General features: G+C 42.8%; 1 protein-coding gene across 1 annotated transcript in view; it reads right to left on the minus strand.

Moving 5' to 3' along the window:
* Nucleotides 1–17,508, minus strand: part of ADARB2 (adenosine deaminase RNA specific B2 (inactive)) — a 1,217,300-nt gene that overhangs the window by 156,352 nt on the left and 1,043,440 nt on the right. The window contains exons 5-6 of the mRNA XM_029588545.1: nucleotides 11,855–12,023; nucleotides 8,557–8,708 (exon numbers count right to left, since the gene is read on the minus strand). Coding sequence (XP_029444405.1) covers nucleotides 8,557–8,708; nucleotides 11,855–12,023 — 321 coding nt within the window. The remainder of the gene's footprint in view (nucleotides 1–8,556; nucleotides 8,709–11,854; nucleotides 12,024–17,508) is intronic.

Genomic DNA, 17,508 nt, shown 5'->3' on the forward strand with positions numbered 1-17,508 from the left:
ATGTAGAGGCTTGAGTTAGGGAGTCTGAGGAACTCTTGTCAAGTCCTGTATTGTGCTGGGTATATAATGTGACATTCTAGGGGGTAACAGGAAATATTGATCATATAGGGGCGGATTTTAAGAGCCCTGCGCGCCGGTGCGCCTATGTTCCATAGGCCTACCGACATGCGCAGAGCCCCGGGACTCGCGTAAGTCCCGGGGTTTTCCGAGGGGGGCGTGTCAGGGGCGGGGCTGATCGGCGCGGCGTTTTCGGGGCGGGACGCGGCGTTTTGGGGGCGGGTCCGGGGGCATGGTTTCGGCCAGGGGCGGTCCGGGGGCATGGCTGCGCCCCCCGGAACCGCCCCCGGGTTGCGTCAAGGCGCGCCAGCGGCCCGCTGTCGCACGGGGATTTACTTCTCCCTCTGGGAGGCGTAAATCCCCCAACAAAGGTAGGGGGGGGGGTTTAGACAGGGCCAGGGGGGTGGGTTAGGTAGAGGAAGGGAGGGGAAGGTGAGGGGAGGGCGATAGCGAATTCCCTCCGAGGCTGCTCCGATTTCGGAGCGGCCTTGGAGGGAACGGCGGCAGGCTGCGTGGCTCGGCGCGCGCCGGCTACACGGAATAGGCAGCCTTGCGCGCGCCGATCCAGGATTTTAGCGGCTACGTGCGTATCTACTAAAATCCCGCGTACTTTTGTTTGCGCCTGGAGCGCCAACAAAAGTACACGAACGCGCCGTTTTTGAAAATCTACCCCATAATGGGGTGGTATTTGGAACTCATGGGGAGCCTATGTGGAATTGCTGTTTGTGATGGGAAGTCATAGAGTAACAATGTAGATGTGGTTGGGGGGGAGAGTACTATATCCCCTCTGAAAAGTACAGTTTGTAATATTGCAGTTTAAATAATATGCTGTTTTGGAAATTAATACTGGATTTTGAAGCTTATGAACTTCTGATTTAATCAATGCATTTTAAAAACTCTTTTTTAATTCTCTCTGCTAGTAACCCCAGAAAATAAAAGTTGTTGGTTTGAATATACTTTGGAGTGAGCTCTTATTTTATCTACTGGTGTGAGTATCAGGGGACAAAGTTGGGGAAGCAGACAAAAGAGTTCTTAGAGGGGAGAAGTAAGTGGTTTGTTTCCTGTCTAGCTCAGGAAAAATTACCCTGGCCTCCGGACCTGGATCCACTACACCAACTATTTGACTCATTATGTAGTGAACCCTACTGAGAGATGGGTGCTGTGCTTCCGAACAGGGAGGTGCTGGTTGTTGTGGTACATGTGGGTCCCAATGACATAGGAAAATGTGGGAGGGAGGTTCTGGAAGCCAAATTTAGGAGTTTAGGTAGAAAGCTGTAATCCAGAAACTCCAGGGTGGCATTCTCTGAAATGCTCCCTGTTCCACATGCAGGTCTCCAGAGGCAGGCAGAGCTCCGGAGTCTCAATGTGTGGATGAGACGATGTGGCAGGGAAGAGAGATTCGGTTTTGTAAGGAAATGGACAACCTTTTAGGGAAGGGGGAGACTTTTCCAAAAGGATGGGCTCCACCTTAAACAGAGTGGAACCAGGCTGCTGGCACTAACTTTTAAAAAGGAGATAGAACGGCTTTTGAACTAGAACAAGGAGGAAAGCCGACAGTCACTCAGTTGTGCATGGTTCGGAGGAATGTATCCTTGAAGGATGCTAATGAAAAGGGAGAGTTAGGGCAACCCAACAGAGAGGTTCCATTAAAAGCAAACGAAGTCCATGTGCCTATAAGTAAAGAATCACCTGAGCTAAAGCATTCCAAATTATCCATATCAACTGAAAAGCAGGCTGATAATACAAACAAAAAATGCACTTTGAAATGTCTGTATGCCAATGCCAGAAGTTTAAGTAAGATGGAAGAATTAGAATGTATAGCAGTGAATGATAAGATTGACATAATTGGCATCTCAGAGACCTGGTAGAAGGAGGATAACGAATAAGACAGTGCTATATCAGGGTACAAATTATATCTCATTGATTGGGAGGGTGTAGCGCTTTGTGTCCTGGAGGGTATAAAGTTCAACAGGATAAAGATCTTACAAGAGACTAAGGGTCGCATGTTATAAGATCCAGGGTCGGTGTGCTGAAGGGAATGCCCACTAGTGCACCTTGCACGCACCGAGCCCTAGGGGAACCCCGATGTGTTTCCCTGTTCCCTCCAAGGCTGCTCCGAAATCGGAGCAGCCTCGGAGGGAACTTTCCTTCCGCGCCCCCCACCTTTCCCTCCCTTCCCCTACCTAACCTGTCCCCCATCCCTACCTAACCCCTCCTAACCTTTATTTTATAAGTTGTGCCTGACTCCAAATGGCCTCTGAGCCTGGAGGCTCTGGCCCCACCCTCACCCCACCCATGCCCTGCCCCCTTTTTTGAGCCCCAGGAATTAGACGTGTCCCGGGGCTTTACACGCGCTGCCGGGCCTTTTGAAAATAGGCCCGTTGTGCGTAACCCCCCCTGGATTTACATGTGTAGGGCTTTGAAAATCAGCCCCTAAATGCTCAGTAGAATCTTTATGGGTAGAAATCCCATGTGTGTTGTGTAAGAGAATAGTGATAGGAGTATACTACCGTCCACCTGGACAAAATGGTCAGACAGATGATGAAATGCTAAGAGAAATCAGGGAAGATAACCAATTTGGCAATGCAGAAATAATGGGAGATTTCAATTACCCCGATATTGACTGGGTAAATGTAACATCAGGACATGCTAGAGACATAAAATTCCTGGATGGAATAAGTGACTGCTTCATGGAGCAATTGGTTCAGGAATCAACAAAAGAGGGAGCAAGTTTAGATTTAATTCTTAGTGGAACCCAGGATTTGGTGAGAGAGGTAATGGTTGTGGGGTCACTTGGCAATAGTGATCATAACATGAACAAATTTGAACTAATGACTGGAAGGGGGACAATAAGTAAATCTACAGCTCTAACACTAAATTTTCAAAAAGGAAACTTTGATAAAATGACGAAAATAATTAGAAAAAAACTGAAAGGTGCAGCTGCAAAGGTTAAAAGTGTACAACAGGCATGGACATTGTTTAAAAATACAATCTTAGAAGCGCAGTTGAGATGTATTCCTCATATTAAGAAAGGTGGGAGGAAGGCAAAATGATTACCGGCATGGTTAAAAGGTGAGGTGAAAGAGGCTATTTTAGCCAAAACAAATCTTTCAAAAACTGGATCTGTCTGAAGAAAATAGGAAAAATCATAAGCATTGTCAAGTTAAGTGTAAAACATTGATAAAGCAGGCTAAAAGAGAATTTGAAATGAAGTTGGCCAAAGAGGAAAAAACATAATGAAAACTTTTTAAAATATATCCAAAGCAAGAAACATGTGAAGAAGTTGGTTGGACCATTAGATGATTGAGGGGTTAAAGGGGCTCTTAGGGAAGATAGGACCATGGCAGAAAGACTAAATTAATTCTTTGCTTCTGTGTTTACTGAGGATGCTGGGGAGATACCAGTTCCAAAGATGGATTTCAAGGGTGATGAGTCAAATGAACTGAACCAAATCACAATGAACCTGGAAGATGTAGTAGGCTAGATTGACAAACTAAAGAGTAGCAAATCACCTGGACTGGATGGTATGCACCCCAGGTTTCTGAAGGAACTAAAAAATAAAATTTCAGATCTATTAATTAAAATGTATAACCTATCATTAAAATCATCCATTGTATCTGAAGACTGGAGGGTGGCCAATGTAACCCCAATATTTAAAAAGGGCTCTGGGGCAATCCAGGAAACTATAAACCAGGGAGCCTGACTTCAATGCTGGGAAATATAGTGGAAACTATTCTAAAGATCAAAATCACAGAGCATATAAAAAGACATGGTTTAATGGAACACAGTCAGCATGGAATTACCCAAGTCAAATCTTGCCTCAAATATCTGCTTCATTTTTTTGAAGGGGGTTAATAAACATGTGGATAAAACTGAACTGGCAGATGTAGTGTATTAGGATTTTCAGAAGGCGTTTGACAAAGTCCCTCATGAGAGGCTTCTAAGAAAACTAAAAAGTCATGGGATAGGTGGCAGTGTCCTTTTGTGGATTACAAACTGGTTAAAAGCAGAAAACAGAGAATAGGATTAAATGGTGAATTTTCTCAGTGGAAAAGGGTAAACAGTGAAGTGCCTCAGGGATCTGTACTTGGACTGGTGCTTTTCAATATGGGGTAGATTTTATAAATCTACGCGTGCGCGTACTTTTGTTCGCACATCAGGCGCAAAGAAAAGTATGCTGGATTTTATAAGATACGCGCGTAGCCGTGCATATCTTATAAAATCTGGGGTCGGCATGTGCAAGGGGGTGCACATTTGTGTACCTTGCGCGCGCCGAGCCCTGCGTGCGCCGAGCCCTGCGCGCGCTGCCCGTTCCCTCCGAGGCCGCTCTGAAATCGGAGCGGCCTCGGAGGGAACTTTTCTTCCACCACCCCCCTCGCACCTTCCCCTCCCTTCCCCTACCTAACCCACCCCCCTGGCCCTATCTAAACCCCCCCACCTTTATTTGAAAAGTTATGCCTGCCTCCAGGCAGTAGTAACTTACGCGCGCCGGCTGTCTGCTGGCACGGCAGGCCCCGACAGAGGCCGCTGTGTCGGGGCACTCGGCCACGCCCCCGGACTGCCCACACGCCCCTGAACATGCCCCCGAGCAGACACCACGCCCCCAACCGACGGCACACGCAGGGGCATTTTAAAAGGGTTATGCGCGTACCTTATGCACGTAACCCTTTTAAAATCCGGCACTATATTTATAAATGATATGGAAAGGAATACGACGAGTGAGGTAATCAGATCTGCAGATGATACAAAATTATTCAGAGTAGTTAAAACACAAGCGGATTGTGATAAATTGCAGGAGGGCCTTGTGAGACTGGCAGATTGGGTATCCAAATGACAGATGAAATTTAATGTGGATAAGGGCAAGGTGTTGCATATAGGGAAAAATAACTCATGCTGTAGTTACACAATGTTAGTTTCCATATTAGGAGCTACCACCCAGGAAAGAGATCTAGGCATTATAGTGGATAACACGTTGAAATCATCAGCTCAGTGTGCTGTGGCAGTCAAAAAAGCAAACAGAATGTTAGGAATTATTAGGAAGGGAATAGTGAATAAAATATTATAATGCCTCTGTATCGCTCCACAGTGCATAATGTGTACAATTCTGGTTGCTGCATCTAAAAAAGATATAATTGCGATGGAGAAGGTACAGAGCAGGGTAAACAAAATGATAAAGGGGATGGAACAGCTCCCCTATGAGGAAAGGCTAAAGAGGTTAGGGCTCTTCAGCTTGGAAAAGAGACGGCTGAGGGTGGATATGATAGAGGTCTTTAAAATCATGAGAGGTCTAGTACGGGTAAATGTGAATCGGTTATTTACTCTTTTGGATAATAGAAGGATTAGAGGACACTCCAGGAAGTTAGCAAGTAGCACATTTAAAACTAATCAAAGAAAATTCTTTTTCACTCAAAATACAATTAACTTCTGGAATTTGTTGTCAGAGGGTGTGGTTAGTGCAGTTAGTGTGGCTGGGTTTAAAAAGGTTTGGATAAGTTCTTGGAGGAGAAGTCCATTAACTGCTATAAATCAAGTCGACATAGAGAATAGTCACTGCTATTACTGGTATCAGTAGCATGGGATCTACTTAGTGTTTGGGTACTTGTCAGTTACTTGTAGCCTGGATTGGCCACTGTTGTAAAAAGGATACTGGGCTTGATGGACCCTTGGTCTGACCCAGTATGGCAATTTCTTATGTACTTATGTTCTACAGACCCTTTCATGTTTTATGTGCCCTTTTAGGGAGGGCCACATAAATAAGTAAGTAAGTAAGTAAATAAATAAATAAAATGTAAGCCTGTTAGTCTTGCACAAAGGGACAATTTTGTCAGCCAATGCTTACAATTCACACTAGCCTGCTAAGTTCTACCCCACCACCATGACCCAGTCACACCTTGGTAACACGCATATCCAGCAGAGCTCTCTGCTTCAACGGCAGGGGAGAAGAAAAAAGGATTCGCACTCACAAAGCGGGGAGTAGCTGGCTTGTTACGGCGGTTACTACCCCAAACCAAATAAGCCTGATACTTCACTTTAAATGCATTTCCAGCATAGCTCTCTGCTTCAACGGCAGGGGAGAAGAAAAACTGATACTTCACGCATATCCAGCATAGCTCTCTGCTTCAACGGCAGGGGAGAAGAAAAACTGATACTTCACGCATATCCAGCATAGCTCCCTGCTTCAACGGCAGGGGAGAAGAAAAACAACCAACCAATAAGGGCTGAATAACATAGTCTGGGTAAAACAAATAAGCATGGGTGTAGCTTGCTTATTGCGGCGGTTACTTCCCCTACTACCCCTAACTAATCAAGCTTGATATTTCACTTGGATGCAGCTCCATCACTGCTCTCTACATTAATGGTGGGGGTGGAAGGGAAATAGAACCAAAAAGCTAAGAGAAACAGATAAGTATGAGAAAAAATGTGTGAAGCTTGCTGGGCAGACTGGATGGGCCGTTTGGTCTTCTTCTGCCGTCATTTCTATGTTTCTATGTTTCTATATGTAACACCCATTCTTTGAGCAGGTAAGTATAGCCACCTAGATCAGGGGTGGTCAACTCAGGTTTTCAAGAGTCATAAACAAGCCTGGTTTGGAGGATATTCACAAGGAATATGCATGAGATAGATCTGCATGCATTGCCTTCATTGTATAGAATTCTATCTCATACATATTCATTGTGGATATCCTAAAAACCAGGCCTGTTTGTGGATCTCAAGGACCAAAGATGGCCACCCCTGGTCTAGATAAATTGCTATATTTAGCAACTCTGCAAGGAAAACTTTTACAAGTGATTCCAGCTGGCTAACTTCCAAATGTAGCTGGCAAGGCTCTTTTGAAAATCTATTCCTTAAAGGAGAATTTTAAAAGCCCTACCCGCACTGAAGCTGGGAGATACCCGCAGATACACGTTTTTCATTGTATGCCTTGCGTATTTTAAAAAGCATGTGAGTACATGCATATCTCCTGGTACGTGCACGGGCGTTCCAGGAAATATGAATGAAACCATCAAAATATTTATGCACACACCAGCGCGCACCGGGGTCCCTATCCACATAACTTTGCTTCTGCTATGGATGGCCTAGACTAATAAAAGAAACAAGGATAGTTAGCAAGGTTTTAAGGGCTGAGTTAAAAGGGTAAAAAAGAGGCTTATTAACTAGGGGGATTAGGAAGTCCTATCCTTTAACTGGGAGAACTGGGAACGGACTGGGGAAACTGGTTATTGCATTGGCGCACGTTTCTACCAAAATTGCCCTACTTACACGGTAGAGGCGGCATTTGCACGCAGATGAGCATGTCCATATAAAATTGCACACACATGTACACGTGTATAGCCTATTTTATCATGGGCGCATAGACGTGCATATGCTATAAAATGGCTGCGTCCATTAGCGCGAGCCAGAGCATGTGCATACATGTGTGCCAGCGTGCTGGCATGAAAGTTATCCTCCCTATGTTTGCTTTGATTAAAAGTACTTAACAGATCCTTTATAAACTTGTATTGAATGAATGTCACAAATAGAGACTTTAAAAATGGCTTATCAGATACATACATTTTTGTCACCTGCTAGTAGTCTATATAGTAGGCTGGAAACTCTTTTCTGATGCGTCTTAACTACTTGCCAGTAAAAGAAAAACTGTATCACTAAACTGTATGTAGCTTTAAAATGTCATCAGGAAAGGAGTAATGCCCACCCTGTGTTAATCATACATTTTACTGTTGATTTCTTTGAACTGCTATTTTTTAATTAGCTGCCCCAGTTTCTTTGGATCTCTTTGCTTACAGACCCATGCAATTTCTAATCTCTGGAAGAAATCTTTTCTTCCCTTCCTCTTGTAACGTTCTCCTTTAATATATTTTAAGGTTCAAATATTACTAGGATTTACATTAAAATATTCTACATGTTGTCTGGATTTTCACAAGAATGCCCTTTAGTGAGGTGATGCTGGGTGAGGTGTATGTTGGTGGTCGGAAAGGATCATTATAATTTCCTAACACTAGAATCCTACTTCCTCAGAATGACATGCTAGTTTGAGGTCACATTATAAGTAGCCTATTTCACAACAATTTTGCAACTTTTTTTTTCCACTTCTATTCTACTTATGGTTTATCTGAATTAAAAAAAAAAAATCATCAGACCTGAAACCAGGATTCTCTAACTATTCTTTTGTTATCCATCCACATCCATCCTCATACTGAAGGGACAATGCTGTGAGGATACATTGCATGCTGAGACCTCCCCTGCCTTTAAATTAAATGTTTAAATGTATTTACTTGTTCAGGCCTGCAGGGTTTCTTACAGCTGCTGAGCCCTAGAGTGGGCACAGAAGTCCCTAGCTGGGCTTGCCCAGATATAGATTTCATTCACATACTTTAGATCCCAATACACATAATAGAAAGACCGATAACAGCAATCATCTTTCCTTTCAACTGCAGTGGAGCATCCAGTAACAGCATAAAGAGATGGATGTTTCTTTTTGAGAAGGGAATTGTCTCTTACAGTCAGTGGTGATCTCGTAGGGAGAGTTAAGGCGTGCATCCCCGCAAGGTGATGTGCTCACATACAGATGGAACAGGATGTTCTCTTTCAGCTTGTAGCCCCCGTCTTTTAATCGAACAAAGATGGATGGCTCCCAGTCTTCTTGATGTTTGCTAGAATCACAAAGAGGTTTGAATATGTTTGTTACATTCCCATGGAAAGGATTGCCATAGGCATGGTCATTGTTTTGCAGGCATGAAACGATGTTAAAAGAAGGTCAGATCAAATGGTGATAATATCAACAAAACCCTAGGCAAGGAAAACCAGATTAAGTGCTGGAGGGCACCTGCTCCTGCTTTAAAGGTGATTCTTTATGACTAATTATTAAACACTATAACAATACATGGAGAATATGCTGATAAAAGAAGATTAAACCTCCACATTTTTCTTCAGTGATAACAGATCCTCATATATTGCATTTGGGTTCTATCTAATTTACAATAAGTAGGTTTATTGAAGTGGTTTTCACTTGAGCACAGTTCTGAGTTACAAGAAGCTCCAATAACAGTTGAATACAATTTAAAGTAGATCATAGGAGAGCAAAGAATAACAATGTTTCTAGGGTTTTGAAGTCTGTGTTTGATTACATAGAGTTGATCCAGACTGACGTGTGAGGGGGATAATTAGGGACCTTTCTTTCTAAACCACTCTGACTCTCTCTGTATAGCTTGGATCAAGTCTGAGCTGCTTTGACTTAGGGCCTCATTTTCTAAAGTATCGCAGGCCTGCGGAAAATAAAGGTGGAATATAAATCAAATAAATAAGTTCATTGATTTGGGATAAAGGTGTTTCCCACACCACTTATTTTACTTATGACTGCTCTTAAAATGATAGATTAGATAAAAGAGCTCATTTAATCAACAGAAATCTTCCCACCCGTATTCCTTGCTTCATGAGTTTAGAAAATATAAACCAACAAACCTCAAAAATGCCAGTTAGCTTATGTTACAGCCTGACTAGTTTTTGGGGAATGGTTGGCTCAAAGGAATTGACATAGGATTATCGAGTCTTTGTTTTCCTGGATCACTGGCTCAATGTGGCTCAGGTAGACAGAAGCTTATAATGGTGCTATATATAAAATGAAATGGTGGTCTTGGTCCAGTTCCTAATGTTCCACAATCACAGTTTAGCACTAATTAGTACAAAACATGCACATGCACACAGAGTGTCAGTGATTGCACTCTCAGAAATGATCCCTCCAAAGCAGGGTCGAGGCACATTGGTAGGCGGCACTGCTGCTGCTGCTTGTGCTGTTCTGGCTCTGAGAATAAATAGAGGACTTTATTTTCCAGTAATGTCAATTGGTACTTTTCACATTTTCTAAGCACTAAATCCCCTGGAAACAAAACCATATGAGTTAAGGTGAACCACTTACATTTTTGCTGGCTTAGAAAATTCATATGCCTATCTGAGCCATGTCAGATCTGCCTTGGAAAACACATACTAAATAATATCTGAGTCAGGTCACACTGATCTATGCTAACATCTAATCAAGGTCCCAGTTGCTTGACCAATCCATTTCTCTTTGAGATACCATACTATTGTTTAAAATTATTTTTATGCTCTGCTTTTTGTGACACCTCAAAGTGGATTACATTCAGGTATTGCAGGTGTTTACATTTATTTTATTTTATTATATGTTATCTTAATGTCTATGTTACAAACAATGAAAACACCATCTTTATCACCTTGTCCTACCATTAGTTCTTTATGTTTTCCCTGAATATCATAACAGAGTCTCAGAAGCTCATTTAAATAATCTGTTTGGATAACTACTACTCTTTCATATACAAAATCGTTCTTTTCCGAAAAGGTGTAATGCAATATTCAATTTCTGAAAAAGCATTAATACAAGAAAAGAATGCTTTGTAGACTTTTGAAACTGAGAATGGAAAACTGGCAGACACAAAAGAACCTCAAATTCAGTAAATTACTAGCTCAATCTTAAAGGTGGTGCAAAGTTAGAGTATAGTTGGGGCACAGTGATATGTGTGTGTATGTGTGTGTGTGTGTGTATGTGTATGTGTGTGTATGTGTGTATGTGTGTGTGTGTGTATATGTGTGTGTGTTTGAGTGTGTGTATGTGTGTGTGTGTATATGTGTGTATGTGTATGTGTATGTGTGTGTGTGTGTGCATGCGTATATGAGAAGCGCAAGGGGGACAGAGGAGAATCTTTCACTTACACTACACATGTGCTACTTGATTTATGGATAAATGAAGGAAGTGAGAAACAGAGATCATGATGGCAGATAATTAATTCAGGGTCTCTAGTTAGCCTTTTTCATCCAACTGCAATACTGGATGAACCCACCACTTTGGTTTTGGCTATATGTCTGCATCCCCATGACCAAGGATCCTCTATGCTTGTCTCATGTTTACTTAAGGTTTAAGGTTTATTATCATTTATATACCATTGTCTCAGCAAGCCTTCACAGCGGTTTACAATATAAATAAATAAAACAGTAAGGAAATTACAATTCGATCATAAAAGATAAAACAGCTATATTCTAAAAGAGGGAAATTACAAAACTCATAGCTGTTAAAATATAAAATATGAATAAAAACTATAAGACTGATAAGAACTATATTATAAGAACAATAAAACTATATACATTGTAGCCTTTCTTGCGAATTAATAAAAGCGGCCTGCACTTAATTTTCACTGTATGCTGCATTAAATAACCAAGTTTTTAATTCTGCTTTAAATTGAATTTTGACATCATTTTTGCCTCCACAATTTCCGCTGGGAAGTTGCATTCAGTGTTTGTCAACTTGGCTCAATAAAATCACTTAAAAAAGAAAGAATTTGTAGGTGTTAGACTATTTGTGTTGAGTGCTAATGATCTCTTTCACCACTACTTCCTTGATGTGAATGCAGGTATTGGTGAGTGTAGTCTGATTCTACTTTTATGACTAAGCTGGACCATGAACATGATAGAAAACTCATTTCTGTAAAGTGTCTTCCATCAATCAAATAAGCCCCAGTAAAGCAAGAGTAAAGAAAAGTAATATTTTACTAGGTTCCTCATTAGAATTATACAGAAAAAACCCAAGTAATACCCATAGATATAAACTGAAAAGCAGAAGATCAGACAATGTAGCAACTTCTTACTTGTCTCTCAGTTTGGCTGCTTAGTTGCCAAAGACTGATAAAACAGTGTCGTAAAGAATCTCACGCTTCAGACATATTTTTCAGGATAGATTTGTTCTACCGCAAACCATATAACATTTCATAGGCACCAAAAGAATTCAATTTACCTGAGATGGAGCTCCAGCTGTGAGTAAAGGAAATGAACAAATGCTCTCCTTGCCACAATTTCTGCATGGCAGTCATTGACCACAAATCCTTGATCATTAAGATACTCTCCGTTTATGCACTTGGTACCTGAAGACAGTGCAATAACCTGAGCTTGCCTCGGGTCCAAACCTGTAGAAGAGGAAAGAAAACAAATAATAAACTAAAAAGCCTCAAGAACAGCCTTTATAAATCACCTCAGAGGTTAGCACTGCTCTTTTATTAAATTTCTGGCAGCCCACACATTCGTGGCAATTGAGTTGATCTCAGTGGTGTGCTTGAGCTGATTAAATTGCCTTTGAGACTCTTTGCACTGCTTAGCACAATTCTGAATTTGTTGCTGACTAGATCACTAATTTTTAGATAAAAAGCTTGTGACAAAGTTTACTGGTTCAATCAATAACTACATTGCAGGTGTGCGCTTGCTGCCTAGCTGAGGAAATAATCATTTCCCATAGTGCTGATACACAAAGCTCGGATGTTCACGAGCTGCTGGAGACATATTTGATGGGTACACAGTCCTTATAAATGTTCCTACGCTGGAAGTCCTAAACAGAATGTACTTAATAAAATGTTTTTGTTCTACTTTTTTATTTTTAAAAGCCACAATGTACAAATGAACACTTTGGGGTAGATTTTAAAAGAAGCGCACTCGCAACCATGTGCGCGCACTACCCGACGCGCACACATGGGCGCCCGATTTTATAACATGCGCACGCATATGCATGCATGTTATAAAACTGGAGGTCAGCGCGCGCAAGGAGTGCACAATCGCGCACCCTGCAAGCTGACACCTGCAGGCTTCACCCGTTGCCCCTAATCTGACCTTTCCATCCCTTCCACTAACCTATCCCCTCCCCTAGCCCTATCCTAAACCCCCCCAAAATTTTTATTTTGCATTTTGTGCCTGCCTGCAGGCAGGCGCAAGTTGCGCACAAGCAGCATGCCGGCATGCAATCCTCCGACACAGCGGCAAATGGCCGCTGTGCCAGAGGCCTCTGGCCCCGCCCCATCCCACCCCCAGACCACCCCGCCCTGCCCCAGGACCACCCCTTTTATAAAGCCCCGGGACTTAGGCTCGTCCTGGGGCTTTACGCACGTCACCGGGCCTTTATCAAATAGACCCAGCGCACGTAGGGCTTTTAAAATCAGCCCCTTTGAGTATTTTAGACTGAAGCAGTTTATCCTCTAGCTGTACACTTTACAGTAAATGTAATTCTGCTTAATATTCTGCTAGTCCATTGTCATTAGCTTGCAGTGGGAATCCCACAAAATTTGTCCACAGGAAAGTGGCATAGAATCTGATAACTGAGAATCTCAATCAATCTGGTATGGTGGTGATAGGGATGAGAGACTGGTATTGGTTTTCATAGTTTTAGATGTTATTTGTATGCTTAGTGGTATTGTTATATTATGCATTTTGTATAATTAATTTATTATGTTATGTATAATACAATGTTGTAATCTGAATTAGATGAGGACAGTAGTCTATGTAGACCCATAGAAGTAAGTCCATATTCAAAAGCATTTAGCCGGTAAACTCAAAAATTAGCCAGCTAAATTAATATTTGGGAACATATTTGGCTAAATTCTAACCGGCTAATTTTCAGGCCGATACAGTACAGTGCGCTCCGACGGAATGCACTGTTAGCCGGCACTTGGACGCGCGTTTTTGATGCGCTAGCTTTACCCCTTATTCAGTAAGGGGTAATAGCGCGTCCGAAACGCGCGTCCAACCCCCCCCCCCCGAACCTAATAGCGCCCACAACATGCAAATGCATGTTGATGGCCCTATTAGGTATTCCTGCGTGATTCAGAAAGCAAAATGTGCAGCCAAGCCTCACATTTTGCTTTCAGAAACAAGCGCCTACCCAAAGCTAGGCGCTAATTTCTCCGGGCACTGGGAAAGTGCACAGAAAAGCAGTAAAAACTGTACACCCTCCAACTTAATATCATGGCGATATTAAGTGTCCCTAGCGCCTCTTTTTACCGCTGGGCCTAATTTTAATAAATTAAAATACTGAATCGCGCACACAGGAGCATGGCCTGGGCACGTGCTGGGAGAGCGGACGCTCGCCCGCTCTCCCGCATTTTTACAGTATCAGCCCGAAAGTTAGGTGGCTAGAGTTTACCATGATGTTAGGGGTATTCTGGGAGCATAACTGGGAAGAGCTGAGTTAGCCGGGCAAATTTAGATATTCAGAGTTTGCTGGATGACTTAGCTGGCTAAGTCTGGGTGGGTCAAAGAGCTGTCTTAAAGTTAGCCGGCTAACTTTAAGATAGCCAACTAGATTTAATAGTGTGTCTGTACAACTGAATATACCTCCAAAGTTAGTTAGATAAGTTTGTCTGGCTAATTTTGCTCTCTGGACTGTGTCTGAATATAGACCTCAAGAGGTCCATATTCAAAAGCATTTAGCCAGCTAACTCAGAAGTTAGGCGGCTAAATTAATATTTGGGCACTTCTCTGGCTAAATTAGGGGTGTTCTTAGGGTGTAACTGAGAGGAGATGAGTTAGGCTAAATTAGCCTGCTAACTCTGATATTCAGAGTTGGCCAGGTAACTTAGCCAGCTAAGTCTAGTTGGGCCAAAGATCTGTCCTATAGTTAGCTGCCTACATTTTAAGATAGCTGGCTATTCAATAGTGTGACTGCACTATTGAATATACCTCCAAAGTTAGCCAGATATGTTCATCAAGCTAAATTTGCTACCGAACTGTGTCCAAATATGTATAAAATAAATCTGGAAGAATTGATCTATCAAGGAGGATCTAAACCACGTCCGTGCAGTATCACTGACATTTATGTATCTCAGTTACATGATCAATAAACAGTTGATGATTAATGGAATCAACTGCGACACTCGTGTCCATAAAAACTGTTAATGACTCCTTCCCACCCTCTGCTCTCAATCAAATGTCTTTTACAGATGCAGCAAATGCAGTTTCAATGCTATAACCCTCTCCAGGCTCAGATTGGCATGGGTGAAAAGTATTGGATTTAGAACCAAAATCATTAAGATGATCAGTTACCATCTTTTACATAAATTTAGACAGAAAGCTAGAGCTTTCCACCCATTTCCAGATCATTGGTACTAATGTCCCATATCCTTTTTTAAATATATCCAATTCAGGAAACCTGTGAGGGAGTCAATTAGACTGTTAGATGACTGAGGGGTTAAAGAGGCTCTTAGGGAAGATAAGGCCATTGCGGAAATACTAAATTAATTCTTTACTTTTGTGTTTACTAATGAGGATGTTGGGAAGATACTGATTCCAGAAATGGTTTTCAAGGGTAATGAGTCAGATGAACTGAACCAAATCATGGTGAACCTGGAAGCTGTAGTAGGCCAGATTGACAAACAAAAGAGTAGCAAATCACCTGGACTGGATAGTATGCATCCTAGGGTACTGAAGGAACTCAAAAATGAAATTTCAGATCTATTAGTAAAAATTTGTAACCTATCATTAAAATTATCCATTGTACCTGAAGACTGGAAGGTAGACAAAGTAACCCAAATATTTAAAAAGGGCTCCAGGGGTGATCCAGGAAACTATAAACCAGTGAGCCTGACTTCAGTGCTGGGAAAATAGTGGAAACTATTCTAAAGATCAAAATCACAGAGCATATAGAAAGACATGGCTTAATGGGACACAGTTAACATGGATTTACCTAAGGGACGTCTTGTCTCACAAATCTGCTTCATTTTTTTGAAGGGGTTAATAACCATATGGATAAAGGTGAACTGGCAGATGCAGCGTATTTGGGTTTTCAGAAGGCATTTGACAAGGTTCCTCATGAGAGGCTTCTAAGAAAACTAAAAAGTTATGGGATAGGAGTCGATGTCCTTTCGTGGATTACAAACTGGTTAAAAGATAGAAAACAGAGTAGGGGGGGGGTCTTACTAGAACCTACCCCCATCCCAGGGCTGCCATTTGAGTTGGCCCTGCAAAATAAAAGTTAAAAATTAGATGAACTTTGGTGCATGATGATGATCCCCCAGCCAATCCCCTTTTATTGAGTCAACACCCCCCAAAGAAGAGCCCCCATGTTCCAGCCCCACTCTTTCCGTATAAATAATATGCCAGTATCCCCTCCACGCTCTCTCCCCCCAACTCATCAAGTATAAATTTGGTGACCTAGTGCCCCCCCACCCTGGACTCGCCCAGACACCCCCCCCCCCCCACTCACACCTCCCCCCATTACCTTAAAATCTTCATTAGTGGTCAGGGTTAGGACCCGGGCACCCTTTTCCAAAATGGTGTTGACCAGGCCTTGCCCCTGTCATATGATAGGGGCAAAGTCCAGGGACAGGACCCAGTTCACATGGCCAAGGTCCGGTCCCTGGATTTTGCCTCTGTCACATGACAGGGGCAAGGCCTGGTCAGCACCATTTTGGAAAATGGTGCCATGCATACCCTGAGCTAGGAGGCACCCGGGTCCTAACCCTGACCAAGTTGGCAGCTTGCTAGTAGCACAAACTCAGTTTCTGTCTGGCTAGTGGGGAGGGCTATTCCTCACAATGTGTGCAAAAATGTCTCTCTTTTACACACACATGCACACATATACACACGCACACACAGTGTATTTATGTGCATTGCAAATTAACTCTTTTTACATAGACAAAATCTGTGACAGAAAAGATACAGGTAAGACAGTGTTTATTTTCCTTCATATTCTGCCTTTCAGGTGCTTCAAAGCAGATTACATTCAGGTTCTATACAATCTGTTTGTATCAGAGACAATGAAAGGTGAAGTAACTTGCCCAAAGTTACAAGAAATAGGAGTTAAATTTGAACCCTGATTTCTCTGGTGCATAGCCTCCTGCTTTAACCATTAGGCTGCTACTTCTTCACTGCTTTGCCAAATTAAGCAGTGCACACTGTGCAGTCAGAGACAAAAAAATTACTATCACTGCTGTTTGGTTTTGTCATTAGCACTGCAATTTTCCTGCGCCAGCGAATAGATAAAATGCAGCAGCACTTGTTGTGTCCATGGACCCTTGGACTGAGATGAGATTGGTTCTACCTGCAGGGAGGAGCCCTGCAGGTTCTCGCTGTCAGCAGGTGGACCCAGTCAAAGCAGAGTCCGGACAGGACCTTCAACTTTACCAGCCCACGTTCCCCTCCATTTGAGCCTTTGGGTGCAGGAGCTGGCAGGTCTTAGGTGAGGGTTTCTGCTGACGACTGAAGATGTGGTCCAAGGCCAGGCGAAGGTCGTAGGCAAGTGGCAAGTAGACGTGTCGGGGTCCGTGCAAGGGCCAGAGGCCAGCAGCGGTCAGGCATATCCAGGGGTCCAGGCAAAGGACAAACCAGGTATCCATCCGAGAGAGAGGAACGGATAGGGCAGGCAGACAGGAAAGGCAGGAGCAGGTCGGGCAGACAAATACTGGAACAGGCTGAAGATGAAGACTGGATCAGGCCTGGGAAACAACACGTACTACATCAGCAACTGAACCTGTTGCCGAGGCGAGTTGCTTCTGGGGAGCTCCTCTTATATAGGGTAATGCTGCTGCTGATGTCATCTCTAGAGGCCATGGGGACTTCCCCGCCATAGTACCTTTAAATGCTGGGATGTGACGCAAGTGCATGCCTAAGGAGCAGCATGGCACATTGAAG

This window comes from Rhinatrema bivittatum, chromosome 2 (genome assembly GCF_901001135.1).
Source record: "Rhinatrema bivittatum chromosome 2, aRhiBiv1.1, whole genome shotgun sequence".
Lineage (NCBI taxonomy): Eukaryota > Metazoa > Chordata > Amphibia > Gymnophiona > Rhinatrematidae > Rhinatrema > Rhinatrema bivittatum.